The sequence below is a fragment of the Leopardus geoffroyi genome, chromosome B1 (assembly GCF_018350155.1).
Source record: "Leopardus geoffroyi isolate Oge1 chromosome B1, O.geoffroyi_Oge1_pat1.0, whole genome shotgun sequence".
NCBI classification, from domain to species: Eukaryota; Metazoa; Chordata; class Mammalia; order Carnivora; family Felidae; genus Leopardus; species Leopardus geoffroyi.
In genome coordinates this window covers 141,153,008-141,168,010 of record NC_059327.1, presented here as the reverse complement: position 1 = coordinate 141,168,010, position 15,003 = coordinate 141,153,008, and the positions used below count along the sequence as shown (strand labels likewise).

The 15,003-nt window shown below is 38.1% G+C and overlaps 2 protein-coding genes across 11 annotated transcripts in view; one reads left to right on the top strand and one right to left on the bottom strand.

Moving 5' to 3' along the window:
• The window catches only part of BMP2K (BMP2 inducible kinase), a 130,993-nt gene extending 121,597 nt beyond the window's left edge, over positions 1-9,396 (top strand). For 4 of the 5 annotated variants that reach the window (XM_045473633.1, XM_045473631.1, XM_045473632.1 and 1 more), the window contains one exon: positions 3,713-9,396. In XM_045473633.1, coding sequence (XP_045329589.1) covers positions 3,713-5,148 — 1,436 coding nt within the window. In that variant the 3' untranslated portion in view covers positions 5,149-9,396. The remainder of the gene's footprint in view (positions 1-3,712) is intronic. The other variant, XM_045473630.1, reaches the window with a different exon arrangement.
• Positions 2,940-15,003, bottom strand: part of PAQR3 (progestin and adipoQ receptor family member 3) — a 29,446-nt gene continuing 17,382 nt past the window's right edge. For 2 of the 6 annotated variants that reach the window (XM_045473634.1, XM_045473639.1), the window contains one exon: positions 10,909-13,674. In XM_045473634.1, coding sequence (XP_045329590.1) covers positions 13,532-13,674 — 143 coding nt within the window. In that variant the 3' untranslated portion in view covers positions 10,909-13,531. Of the gene's footprint in view, positions 5,179-10,647; positions 10,853-10,908; positions 13,675-15,003 lie in introns of those variants that run through there. The other 4 variants (XM_045473638.1, XM_045473635.1, XM_045473636.1 and 1 more) reach the window with 4 other exon arrangements.

Genomic DNA, 15,003 nt, shown 5'->3' with positions numbered 1-15,003 from the left:
CTCTGCCTCACCCAGCCCAGGTGTCTACTCTGTCTCCGGAAGCACTCCTCTCTTGGCTTCTGTGACATTGCGCTCACCTGGTTTTGGGTCCTTCTCTCCGTACTCTGCATGTAGCTTTGTAGGTTCCTCTGCTTACCTCCAAATGTATTAGACCTGAAGGCTCAGTGTTGGGTCCCCTTTTCCTGCTTTGTACTCACTTCCTAAATGATTTCCTTCAGACTTGTAACCCTCTCTACTTACCCCTCTGGAGGTGAGGACTCCCAAATCTCGTCTCCAGTCAAAAACTAACCATGGTACTTAAATGCTTCACAGGTAACTCAAACTTTGTGTTCAAAACTAAATTTAAAAAAAAGAAAAAAATTTTTTAATGTTTATTTATTTCTGAGACAGGGACAGAGCATGAGTGGGGGAGGGGTGGAGAGAGAGGAAGACACAGAATCCGAAGCAGGCTCCAGGCTCTGAGCTATCAGCACAGACCCCGATGCGGGGCTCGAACTCATGAACCGCGAGATCATGACCTGAGCCGAAGTCGGACACTCAACCGACTGAGCCACGCAGGCACCCCAAAACTAAATTCTTGAAATCTTCCTCTACTTTCCAACTTATTCTTTACTCACTCTTCTGTCTGCATTAATGGCGCTACCATCCTTCCAGAGTTTCCCTCCTCAATCTCTAATTCACTTCTACTTGCCCGGCCCCCACTGCCATCCAGGCCACCAGAATCTCTGGCTTTATTTCTACAGTTTCCTCTTCCCTGATCTCCTCACTTTTATACCTCTCTCTTCAGCCTTTTTTTCTACCCAGTGGTCAGTTATGTTTCAAATATAAATCTGAACATGACACCCATTTTAAATAAAGCCTTGTAATGGCTTCCCTATTACACACTGAACTTAGCACAAAATCCAGACTCCTTATAATGGCCTTAAAGGGACGTTCACAGGTTGGTCCTTCCCCTCTCTTTCCTACCTCATCTTGTATGGTAGTCTTGCCACTGTACTCCAGCTACACTGACCTATTTTCAGTTCCCCAAACATGCCAACTTCTTTCTGCATTGGCCTTCACACATGCCATAGCTTTTCCTAGGAGAGCTTTTTGCCTGTCCTTTGCATAGCTGGCTCATTTTCACTGTTCAGTCCTAACCATCCTCCTTAGGGGAAGCTTTGCTGACTGTAAGTTTATGTATCCCTCCCCCCTCCCCCCTCCCCATGACTTGCACCACTGCTCTGTTATTTCAGAGATCCCATCACAATTTGTTTATTTATACTCTCCCACACTTGATTATAAACTCTTGAAGGCAGAGACTGTACTTATTTTATTCATTAATGTATGATCAGCATATAGCATGTAGGAAAGTGCCCTATAAAAATGTATTGTTAAATTAAAAATGCAGTGACTGAATGTAAAGAGTTCATTTTTTTTTTATGTTACTTTCTTTATTGTATTCTGAGTATACTGAGTATGTGTCTATAGCTATGAGCTCAGAGTAGTCACTTATTGTTTCATTCAACAAATATTGATTCAACACTTGCTAGGGTAGAAAGGAATGATAAATGAGGTAAATGATAAATAGGACTGTGTCTAAGAGCTCATAATCAAGTAGGGAAAACAGACAAGTAAACCAATAATTATAATACAGTACAGTAGCTGCTACAATTTAGGCTTGTACTGAGTTCATTAGGACCCCCAAATATGGGTATTTTTCAAGGGGTGTCTTTGAAGGGCTCTGGCATGGAATATAGCCAGGACCACTAGGCAAGTCAGATAGGAGCAGGAAACTAGAAGGATGTTTTTACCAAGAGGTTGTATGAGATGTTAAAACAGCAGGAAACCCAAATCTATTAGGTTCCGCAGTTTCTGATAGCAAACATTAAGAGGTTGGATAGCAAGATATCCCAAAAACTTTTTAAAAATTTGAATCTGTTCCTGAGTTTGAGTAGGGACAAGCTGGGTGTGGCAATAATGAAGAATACCCATGAAGAATACATCAGGGTCTGAGGCTAAAGATGTGGTAGGACAGAATCCAGATTGAGAAGGACACCCTGTGCTGGGCTAAGGGTTGGGACTTCAGAGAGCCCCTGAACAGTTTTAAGCTGAGCTATGTAATGTTTCAGAAAAGTCATTGTGGTGGCACTGGAGAGGAGCGGTCTGATGGACATGGTACTGGAGACAGACAAGGATAGAGGAAATGAAATAGACAACTGGCAGAGGAAGAGGAAGGAACAGATATAAGAGAATTTAAAAACACTGGTGAGGAAGGAAGATGATTTCCAGATTTTTGCTGATTTACAGAACTAGTTGACAGAAGTATTGTTCATTAATTCAGAGGGAAGGGTGAGGAGCACATTTTAAGAGGAAAGATATCTCTTTTGAATTATTGAATTTGAAGTAATGGTACGATACATATTCCTAACTATTAGATGACTGAGTATTCATGGTCACTATTAGAGATTCAGTCATGATGGTGTATGTGGCAATTAACATACAACTATTTAAGACCATGGGAAGACACGCAGAGGAAAAAAGCCGAGGACAGAATCCTGGGGAACATACATGTATACAGAGATGTTAGTGAAAGAGAAGTCTCTACAAATATGACCAAGAAGGAACAGTTAGAGAGGTGGGAAGATAACGGTGCTGACTTTCAAAGAGAAGGTAAGAACTCAGAGGTGTCATATACCATAGGGACCATGTTAGTAACAGGAGAGTAATGGTCCTTCCATTGTAAGTTGATTAGTTTTCTTGGCTACAGACTATACTTCCAACCCTAATTATTTTGAAAATATCTGATCTTAGTCAAAGGAAGGGAAGGGATGATTGGTTATGTGGTCGCATCAGTTCAGATTGATCCCTCCCTCTGGAAAATCCATTAAATACACTACTGTATTGGGAGGGCATTATATTTTCATGTAACAAATACACCCTTTGTTATATACCAGACATTGAAATTGTAAAGCACTATATTTATTTGATGCAGTTTCACTACCCGTCATACAGTGAACATACTGATAGTTTTTTTTTTTTTAAGATAGCATGCTTTTAGTGTAATGTTTAGTAGTAAAGATATGATAGTTAAAGGAATATAGGTCATCTTGAGAAGGCAGGTGTCCTTAGTATACTCTCACTCAGTTCAGTACCCAGTCCTTGGCTTTGATCAGATTGTGGGGATGCACTCATGTTAGCCTATCTAATAAGATACTCGTTTATAAGGAAACCAGAATGCTAATTTAAAAAATTCCAGTGAAACATCTAACTGAGCAGACAAGCTATTCATGCTTGTTGATCTTTTTTGGGAAAATTTTATAATGGGAAAATTTTATAATGGAGTAGAAGTACAAGCAGGTAAATGTGGGATTCTGAGTAGAGGCGATTCGTTGAATAATCTTATTTTGAAGGTGAAGAAAATTGGTCTGTGTTCTATATTCAGAGTCCTCTTTGGGTACTGTAACTAAAACTTAGCTGGCATTGAGGGCCTATGAGTAGGTGGTGTGTAGGGTACAGAGACCAGGAAATCTCTCTGCACTAGAGGACTTAACCATCTAGTTGAGGACAAGTGCATTCCCTAAGCCTAATGACCAAAGAATTGATGCTATTTCTTCCTCTAAGCGAACTGGTATGAGGGATTTGTAATGCCTCGTGTTAGTGCATACTGTTAAGTGCAAATGGTTCTTGAAATGTACTAGAAAGCTATAATAATTTTTCTTTGAACCTGCAGGTTCTCCAGAAAAGAAAACTGAACATTCATCTACGAATCAAGAAAACAGTTCTGCAAACCCTATCAAGAATAGAAAAGCAAGTCCAGTATCTAAAGACCACCGGACTGGAAAGAAAACCTCAGAGAATTCACTGGTACAGGGTCAAGTGCAAAAGCGGAATGATGAGTCTGAAAGTGATTTTGAGTCAGATCCTCCTTCTCCCAAGAGCAGTGAAGAGGAGGAACAGGAGGATGAGGAAGTTCTTCAGGGAGAGCAGGGAGATTTTAATGACGATGATACTGAACCAGAAAATCTGGGCCACAGGCCTCTCCTCATGGATTCTGAAGACGAGGAAGAAGAGAAACATAGCTCTGATTCTGATTATGAGCAGGCCAAAGTGAAATACAGTGATGTGAGCCCTGTCTACAGAGAAAAATCTGGCAGTGGATCAGCACCAGGTCCCACTGACACACTTCTCACCCCAACCCGGTTACCCTCCGATGTTGGAGTGGAGGCTCCCAAACTGGAATTTGATGTGTTCGGCGCTGTCCCCTTCTTCGCGGTGCGTCCTCAGCAGCCTCACCAAGGAGAGAATGAAAAGAACTTCTGTCAGCAGACCCTGTGTCCTGCTGTGGGTCTAGAGCAGGAGGAATTTGACGTATTCACAAAGGCACCCTTTAGCAAGAAGGTCAGTGTACAAGACTGCCATGGAGTGGGTCCTGAGGCACATGCTCTCCCTGGTGGCCCCAAAAGTGTAGATATATTTGGCTCCACTCCATTTCAGCCTTTTCCCACATCAACAAGTAAAAGTGACAGCAGCGAGGACCTTTTTGGGCTTGTGCCCTTTGAGGAAATAACTGGGAGTCAACAGCAGAAAGTCAAACAGCGGAGCTTACAGAAACTGTCTTCTCGCCAAAGGCGCACCAAGCAGGATCTGTCCAAAAGTAACGGGAAGCGGCATCATGGCACGCCAACCAGCACAAAGAAGACTGTGAAGCCTACCTACCGCACTCCAGAGAGGGCTCGCAGGCACAAAAAGGTGGGCCGCCGAGACTCTCAAAGCAGCAATGAATTTTTAACCATCTCGGACTCCAAGGAGAACATTAGTGTTGCACTGACCGACGGGAGAGACAGAGGGAACGGCCTGCAACCCGAGGAGAATCTGTTGGACCCCTTTGGTGCCAAGCCCTTCCATCCTCCAGATCTGCCATGGCACCCTCCACATCAGGGCCTGAGTGACATCCGTGCCGACCACAACCCCGTCCTGCCTGGGCGGCCACGACCGAGTTCTCTGCATGGCTCATTCCATAGCGCAGACGCGTTGAAAATGGATGATTTTGGTGCCGTGCCCTTTACAGAACTTGTGGTGCAAAGCATCGCTTCACATCAGTCCCAACAGTCCCAGTCAGTTGAATTAGACCCCTTTGGTGCTGCTCCATTTCCTTCTAAACAGTAGATACTTCCGACGGACTCTTGGCATTAACTCCTGTTTCAAAAAAGTATGAATAGTTTTATGAATTTGAAAGAAAATTTATTTGTATAGCTCTTTATATCATTCATTCTTACAGGTCAATCAGAATAGGTGATTTTTAAATAAACCAAATAGTAAAAGGAAGCATCTCCACAGGGTAGTGACTTCCCATCTCTTCCACACAGGAGAAGGAGGAGCTCAACTGTTAGCTCTACCCCGGGTTTTGGCCACCAGACGTGACTGCACAGACATCCAGGGGAAGAACGTGCCGCCTTTCCAGTTGTGGAGCCACTGAAAAGGGACTGGAAAGGGGTGGCATTATTTTTATAACAGGATGTCACTTGTGTGTTCATTTCCCAGGCTCATGTCAGGATCCAGCATTTAAAACTAAGGTTATTTGTACATACATAGGTTGCATTTGTGGATTTTTTAAAGGTCTCTTCTGATTTCCACACAGTAAAAACAAACTCTGGTTCTCCTCAAGAATTGGAAAGTTATTATCTGGAGAGAGCAGAAATTTCAGTCTTTACACCTTTCTCAAAGAGCAGAGCCAGAAGTAACTGTTGTGCCTAAAACTGTTTCCTTTTAAAAAAACAAGTGCCATTAATAATGGAATATCTATACAGAAGCCTAGAACACAAACTAAAGAGTAGTAGCTGACGTGTGGAAAATGTAAAAGAAAACGATACAGAAGAGAGAAAAAACCTACTTCAGGAACACTTGATAATTCTTTTTGAATGGCTTCTTGTTCACAACTTTTACTGTCATGTCCTTAATAAAGCAGATTGTTGGAAAAACGGGGAGTGAGGACAAGGGTTGTAGTGAAATTTTACTTGAGGAAAAAATTATGTAGCTGAAACCCTGAGTTTTTAAGACGTTTACGGCGTAAAAATCATGTTGCATTTAATAATGTACTTTATTAAATTACCACCTTCACCAAATAGTCCCCAAGTCGTGAGCAACAATTTTCTAGGTAGGTTGGGAGGGTGGAGTAGTTTTAATGAAGTGCACGGAACAGTGAAACCCATGAAGCCTTATAGGCAGGACGCCCGCATCCTGCTGTAAGTACCTCTGCACTAGTACACAAGATCTTAAAGTGGCTAGACGGTATTAGACGAGGAGGAGCTAGCCTCTCAGTTCTGCTAGTTGATGTGTCTCTGGTGAAAACACAGCTACCAAATTGCCTTTTTTTTTTTTTTTTCCTCACCACAAATCCTAATTAGAAACTTGACATTTTATAGAAATTGTTTAAGAAGATAGAAATTACTATATGAATTACTGTGAATACAGTATCTGTGCTTCCTGTGTCTCCAGCTCTTTTAAGTTATAATGAACTGGCCTTCCCTATCAACATCTACAAGTTTCTAGAACCGTTAAAGCTATTTACAAAAAGGAGTGGAAACTCTTATTAACCGGCACTCTCCTTGATTGCTGTATTTTGAATGAGCTTTCTTTGAACCCAATTAAATGAGTAATCTTATCTTAATTCTAGTACCCCAAATGGGATGAGCTGTTTGTCTGTTTTCTCAGTTCTAAACTTGGAGGGAAGCAAAGTATGTATGTAACTATATTCATTTTTTATTTTTTTTTAAATCAGATATAAATTTGTGGACAAACAGGGAAGCAATATGTGAATCTCCATGTAGCAGAGGCAGACCAAGCATTATATTACTGCTTAAGAGTTGTATTTTTAGAGCCCCACCTGCACCAATTACTTGTCCTTGTGCCAAAGGCAAATATTATGTTTGCACCTTTTTTTTTCCCCCTGATTCTCAGGTTGATTAATACTGCTAATGCAAATGCTCAAGTAGATGTTTTTCAAAACTTTACAAAGTAGACTCAAGTGATACTTTCTTTTAAAAGTGAAGAGTTGATGATTACACGTAGTAAATTCATGAACTACAGTAGGTTTGTATCAAACAGAAGAATTTTTTTATGAAAATTTGTTGGTTGATGTGTACACAGTATGCTTTGACTATTTTAGTCTTTGGCCTTGGTCTCTGCTAGACCTTATAATGAGTTTCATAATTTAAAAGGGGGTAGTGGATGAATTAATGTAGTCTCCTTGGGATGTAACCATGAAATACTTCTGTCTGATATTGAGGCCTTGCTTACACTTGCTTTTCGATACACTGAATAATTTTAAGTGATCTGGACACTGATGTAGACACTTGGGGCTTATAAAATTGGATAAATTCTAAGGAAACAATTGTGACATTGTTTAAAATTTTTCCATTCTTATGTTTATTATATCAGGGCCCAGTGACTTTCCTCTTTTGAGATGACAGCTCAGAGGAAACAACAGGATTCAATAGGGGACCCGATGGGATAGAAATGGGGAGATTCCTTTGTGCCAAAGTAAAGGCATTTTCCCAAGGAGTACAGGATTAGGGTTATTTTCCGTTTTCCATCACGTCCTCCCACTACCGTTAGGATATAGGTCACTCCACATAGTGATGCCCAGGTAATTCCCTTATGAGAATTCTGCGAATGGAGCTCCCAAGGTATGTCAAAGAGCCTAACACATATACCTGGGACACAGCATTCAGTAAATGTTTGGGATGGTCCAATTCTTGTTTAAAAAAAGGAAAGTTGAAATTATTTTCCTGTTATTAATCAGGTGTCCTCTGTGCTTCTTTTGTATGTAAAATAGTCATAACTAAACCTGTAATACTTGAACATCACTAAGGGAAGTAAATTGTGAAGCTAGCAAAAATCTGAGGCCAAAGTTACTTCTGTCCTAACAGCTTTAATAATGCTTGTTGATTTTGAATAATCGTTTTAAAAGTGGACCATTTGCTTAATTATTTTAATATGACTTCAGCACAATGTTAGTGTTAAAAAAGATCAGCTTTTATGGCTTTAAAGAATGTATCTGCTGAGACACATAAGTTGCTTGGTGTATTAGGTGGAGGAGGAAAGGGTATAGGCTGGATGAAAATTTAACTGACTACAATATTTATTCAGAAGTATCAATTGGGAAATTGTGTAATTCTCCGACTGACCCACCCCATCCCTGCGCGCACGTGCGTGTGTGTGTGTGTTTGTGTGTGTATGTGTGGGCACAGTAAGGACATTATTTGGAATTGTAGATAGACACACCTTCTGATCCCACTCTGTTTAGTGTTTAGCAGTGATAGATTGTCGTCATACTGCTGGCCGTAAATAGTAAGGTGGAGCCCACTCTGCTGCGCATCAGGCAGAGCAGTTTTCTTACTATTCGGCCACTCTGCTTCGTTTATTTTAGGTTTGGGTACTTCATTTAAGCATTGCTAGAAGGTACACAGGTATTAATATCACTAGTTCTGAGGAGTTTGGGTACATTTGTCTTAATACGTGTAGAATATACAGTACACTTTTTCTTCCTTTTAGCCAAATTCCTCATCATTTTTAGGTCTCATACTGAACTGACATATCTACTGTGAGAATAACAAATGTTTGAAAACTTTTATACATGGAGGTGTTTATATATTGAAAAAAATATATACACACGCATGCACATGTCACATCTCTCTGCTGTGGAGTTAATGTGAATTTCTCATTTTAAATGGAATTGCAACCACAATCATTAATACAAGAACATTCACTCCTAGGGAGGTGTTTTACAAAAGCCACTAAACGAAGGAGGTAGGCAGAGGAAAATGCAAAGGGTCATCATTTGGGTTTTTTTTTTTTTTTTAATTTAAAAATCTATTGTGCTACTTTTGAAAGAATTGTTTATATTACTATGCTCTTTTTGTGATGGAAAGGTCATCTAATAGTAAGTGTTATAGTAATAGTAAGCTACTTTTTAAATTGCTGGCAAACAGCTTTAAGTGCACTTTCTTTGATTACACTTCCATTTTTTGTTAAACTTGAATTTTCTGAAGCCTTTGATGTACCACTAAGCAAATAACTTTAATAAACCTGATTTATGTGTTTATTATATTTCTAATTGTTACCAAACATACTTTCTAAAGTAACTTCAATCCTCAGATATAGCTGGGAAACTGAGATAGAATCAGTTGCTTTTTTTTTTTTTTTTCTTTTCTACATCTAATTAAGCACTAACTGATTTTACTGCTTTGTTGCCTTTACATTGCTTATTCTTATTGACTGAATTCTGTCCCTCATTCACTTTGTTTTGTTTGAAATTTAAAATTATTTTCTTACTGTATTTATCATACCTATTGTTTTAATAATCTGCTTTCTTTAAATGCAATAAATCCCAAATGGATTGCATATTCTTTATAATTAGTGACTTTGGCGTTTTTCATTGTTTGTCGTAAATGTTTTGGATGTAAACTTCTATTCAGTTTTCTTTTATTCACACTACAGACATTAAGCACCTATTATGCTCCAGCTAGTAGAATAGAAAAGGGAAAAAGGATTAGATCTCAATCCTTAGGGTAAAGCTCACAGTGTAGGATTTAAGAAAACCTGTTGTGACCTAGCATTTTTGCAGCAAAAACACCACATAGCACAATTTGTTCAGGCATTACAATTACTGATAATTATAATGAAGGTAAGGCAAAAACATGACTTTGAAGTAGCTTTTGAATGTCTGACATTGTTTTTGCATTATGTATAATTTACTTAAGCTCCTTAGAAACTGGTAACATATAGAACTTAAAAACTCTTTGGTTAAATAAGATACTGTAATCCTTGATCAGAAAAGAGACTGGCATGTTAAAGAGAAAACCTATTTATTGGATTGGTGGACTAAGTTTGGTGTTAAGATCACATTATCTTACATATTATTCCATAGTCTTTAGATTGGTGGCTTGTGGAAAGATTCATTTTATTATGAGCTTTTTTGGATGTAGTGAGATTTATCTAAAGTTATGTGGAAAAATAAGGGCTTTGTGTCTTTTTAATAAATGGCACATAGTGTGGATTGTACTACTGTTCAAATTCAGTTATAGTTAACTGCTTTAGAGAAAAGTCTATGCTGCAATTAGAGCTATTTATTTTGAATAGCTTATCCCTTTTTAAGGAAGTCCAGCTCTGGCATCGTGTGTGGGATGCAGGTAATTATTCTCATATTGAAGGCACGAGTTTTACATTGCACATTTAAAAATAGTTTGCTTTTGCTTCAGGTGATTGGCACTATTGAAATTACATGCACGTTCTGTAGTGTTTTTGATCCCAGACATATAAAGCAGCACTAGAGCTTTGGTGACAATAGCATTCCTGTCCTCCATGGATGGAATTTTCACTTTTCACAAGAGACCCCTGCTGCTGGTAGCTCTCCCTCGTGAAAGTGTTTCCTTAAAGGTAGTTGCAGTTTTGGCTCCTTATCTCACCACCTCCTCAGAACTCTGGTACAGAATTTTGGGGGACACTGGTATCCAGTGGCATCTGTACCTCTTTTTAATACAAACATAGTAATTGTGATAATGCATATAAAAGAATTGTGTCCCTTCCCTGGTGGCTGAGCTGATTCTTCACACATTTTGGCAGGCACGGGATTACCCAGAATGATGACTTCAGGTGGATACAGACCTACTCAGCTCAGCAACTGGCAGGGATCCAGAAGTGTAGACTTTGCCTCTTCATGTTTAGTACAGGGCAAAGATATCTCCAGGTAGGTACCTGCCAAATGGAGTTGCACACCTTTATGCCAGTCAGTCACAATCTTCAAATCGGTTACTTTGTCCAGGTGGGATGCCATAAGATGTGACAGTCCCTGAATTCTTCATCCCTGATTCTAAAATATGATTTTGAAGCTGTTATGTATTATAAAGAATGACAGGCAGCACTTAATATATTTAGTAAACCCAGTTTATTTACATAATACATATTTTGCCATGCAGCTTACTGAATTGCACTCAGTGTCATAACAAAAAAGACAAGCACTATCTTTTGAAAATGGCTTTATATAGAAAGATAATTGCCTCAAATTATCAACTACAACCTTATAAATCACTATAGACAATTTAAAACAGCCATGGATAATTTTAAAATGTACTTGTAAAGTCTGTAGGTAAAGAGCTTTTATAGTTTACACACTGTAAAATTAAAGCCAGCCTTTTAGTACGATAGCTGAATTGTGTATTTTTAATCTTATTTTAATAAATCTATAAAAACAAAAATAACTTAAATATACATTATTACAAGGCTCAGATTTGGAGACAATTTTTAAATAGTTATTCTTTAATGTTAGCAATGTCTTAAAAATTTTGCCAGTAGTGATATGCACACAGTAGGTGGTCAATAAATGCTGACATACAGAAGTGTTTATTAGTTGACAGCAATCCACACTCATTCCCTACTTTATAATAAATATATCATAGTAAAGATGAAAATGAGAGAGGATAGATTTCTTACAGTATTTAACATTTTCATAAAAAGATGAAAGGTTTACATGGTATACTTCTCCCTACAGTCAGACCTGTATGCCTTTTAAATGAAAAAAACAAAACAAAACAAACCCAAAAAACAAAAAACAAAACCAAAAAAAAAAAAAGTCAAACACAGTATGATCTTTTTATCCATGAATTCAGATGGCAAGGGTTAAATAATTCATATACTATTACAAAAAACCAGAAATATTTTTTAAAAATTAAGAGAAAGTGAAACTTACAGTTCAATATGTTTTTATTTTGAGAAGATTTTATAGTAAAAGTGGTATCAGGCCTAAAATAACTAGACTTTTTAAGTATAACTACTCAGTGTATTTTGTTTGGCTAAAATGACAAAATATCTATTTAAAATCAGTATCATGTAACCCGTAAGAGATGGTTTAGGGAAAATACATCCTGTTATCATTACACTAAAGTCTTCTTTCACTTAGCACATAGATCAAATCTGTGGCCTTATAAAATAGCCATTTTCAAAGCAGTGTGTTCCATCATCATAATGGGTATAATACAGCACCCTTAGTCTACTGGGAAGATTCTTACTGAGATACTAGCATGGGGAATTTATATTCCAAAAACACTATACTGAAAAGAAATACAAAATTTTACAGATGCATAAACTGAGGCACATTAAAGTAACATTCCTAATACCAGATGGCAATGTGGCAATGTGGAAATAAGCTTCACCATCAATCAACACTTCTGATATTTGGTAATTCCAATGTTCTGAAGATACACCAGTATTCAAAGCAACTCCTGTCAACCCACTAAGAAATCTGAATAATAATTTATATTCCAGTGAACAGCATGTTTTTGTGAATGACTGCTTTAAGGAACAATTTATACATGACGAGGCCAAAGAACAAGAAGAGTGCTGTATGGTAGGGCAGTGAGATCTATTTTTTAGGTATATATGATGAGTAAACTTAATGTTTCAGGCTCAAATATTAGTGTTATCAATACTGTGAGTTGTCAATAAAATGCTAACACATGCATAAACGGAAAGACTAGAGCACAGGTAAACAATCATGTCATCAAATGGGGAATCAGCATGACTTTGTTCTAAGGCTTAAGGTTCATTTCAGGGTCAAGACTGGGCCATCTGGACTCTGTGGCCTTGAAAGTGGCACCCATCTAATTGGGAACCCCCATCCATCACGAAATTTAGGACTGCAAATTCAGTGAAATTCTTCTACAGGAATTTTGGAACCAAAAATCTGTAATCCACTGGCAAGAGTGCAATTATTATATGGAACTAAATAATATTCTTCAAAATTAAAAGGATTAAATGCTAATAATGTCTTAGTTATTATTAGACCACAGAATTTGTTGCCTGATCATATAATCAGTTTTTAATGTGATTCTTATTCGATGGAAAATGATGCAAGTTCTTTTCTTCTCAAAGCCTCTCTCAAGGGAGGAAAGGATTGAAGTTTTTATTCTAGCAAACCAAAAAATACAATGTTCCTAAGGAGAAGAGAGACTATAGCTAAAGGAAATCATATTTTAAGTGGCAGTTTCTCACAAACCATATACTTAAAGGCTAGTAATTATTCAAAACCAGTCTCTCCTAGCTTACGTTAAGCATAGGCTATTGCAACCTTCGCCTTGGTTAGGCACTTAAAACTTGATCAACTACTGTAAATATCTTCTATTAAAGGAATCAAACAGGATGGCTCCATTTTATAATGGAGGTGAGCCCTTCCTAAGCAAATTAAGCTGGTGTTAAGTAAAACAAATACTATTTCTATACTGGTTTCACATTCATTGTTATTCAGATGTTTCTTATAAATGCCAACTAATTTTCACTTTCTGTACAAGCAGCAAATTAGTAGTTTTAAGGGCTGTAAAGTAGTTATTATTACAGATCCCCAAGTATATTTTTCCATTTTTATAAAGTAGTACTCATGTTATATTAAATAGGAGGAAAAAGAAAAAATTACGGTGAATCTTAGAAACAGTGGGGTATACAACTCCCCATTACATATTGCTTAATAACTGAATACAGCAGGTGGCCATACCTGAATTCACAAATGTGAAACATAGTCAGGGCAAGGCTTGCTATGTCTGTACTGCATGACATACACTGTTGACTGATGCCACCAATATAACATCACTACTGCAAGGATATGCCATATTTGGTGGCTTGATCCGAGGTAGTTTAGTTGTCCTAGAAGGGAGGGTAGAGAAAAAAGAATATTGATTCTAATATTTTGATATTAAAATAAGAATATATTCCTATGTCTGGCCTTGGACATATGGCTTAGCAGCAAAAATATTTTGGCCATCTCAGAGCACCTGGAGAGTAATTCAAACCCAGATGTTTTTAAAAAAGGATGAATTCATATTTTGGCCTAATTTAAGGACATTGGTGAATTTTGGAAATACTTGCAATTAGTAATGGCTTCATTAAGTAAGGTTGATTAGTTCATATACAACTTAGAACTATTTCTCTTTGTGCTTAAAGTTTAAATTCCAAGGAGATGAATTAACATATGGGAAGCCTCTTGAAAAATACCAAAATAAAATACAGAGTTATAGAAATTTAAATGTAAGTAACTTTTTCTTACTCATGGTGCTTCTATGGTCATGTAATATAAATATTCTCTAACCTTACCTGTCTTATCAAGAGTAATAGTACAGTATATAGATTTTATTTATTTAAATGTTCATTTTTGAGAGAGCTCAAGCTGGGGGTGGGGCATGCAGAGGGGAGGACTGAGGATGTGAAGCAGGCTCTGTGCTGACAGCAGTGAGCCTGAAGTGGGACTTGAACTCATGAACCCTGAGATCATGACCTAAGCCGAAGCTGGATGGATGGTCAACTGACTGAGTCACCCAGATGCTCCAGTATGTAGATTTTAAAGTTTAAGTCAACACAATCCTTTCCATAGGGGTTTCTACCCTTTTTTTGGTGCCACAGACCACTTTGACACTCCAGTGAAGCTCAAAGACTCATTTTTAAAAGCACAAAATGCAGAGGACTACAAAGAAAATTGATCACATTGTAATACACGTATGCAGATCCACTTAATTCTGTCCATGGACACCTTTGGTGATCGTTGGACCCAATCAAATATCATTGTGATGTTTACATATTTAAAAAAATGTAACTGAGGTGAAAGTAATTTCTTAGGTATAAATTTTTTTATTTCACAGTATTCACCCACCATCTTACCAGCACTGCACATATTTCTCTCTCTCTCTTTTTAAGTTTACTTATTTTGAGAGAGGGAGAGAGGGAGCATGTGTGTGAGTAGGGGAGGGGCAGAGACAGGAGGAGAGAGAGAATCCCAAGCAGGCTCCGCACTTGCAGGTTGCGGGGTTCATGGTTCGAACCCATGAACCATGAAATCATAACCTGAGCTGAAACCAAGAGTTGGACACTTAACTGACTGAGCCACCCAGGCGCCCCACACACGTTTCTCTTTACATCCGGGTCATAAATGGGGACTGGCCAGCCAGACAAGGTTTCTAAGCCACTCATTCATGAACGTCT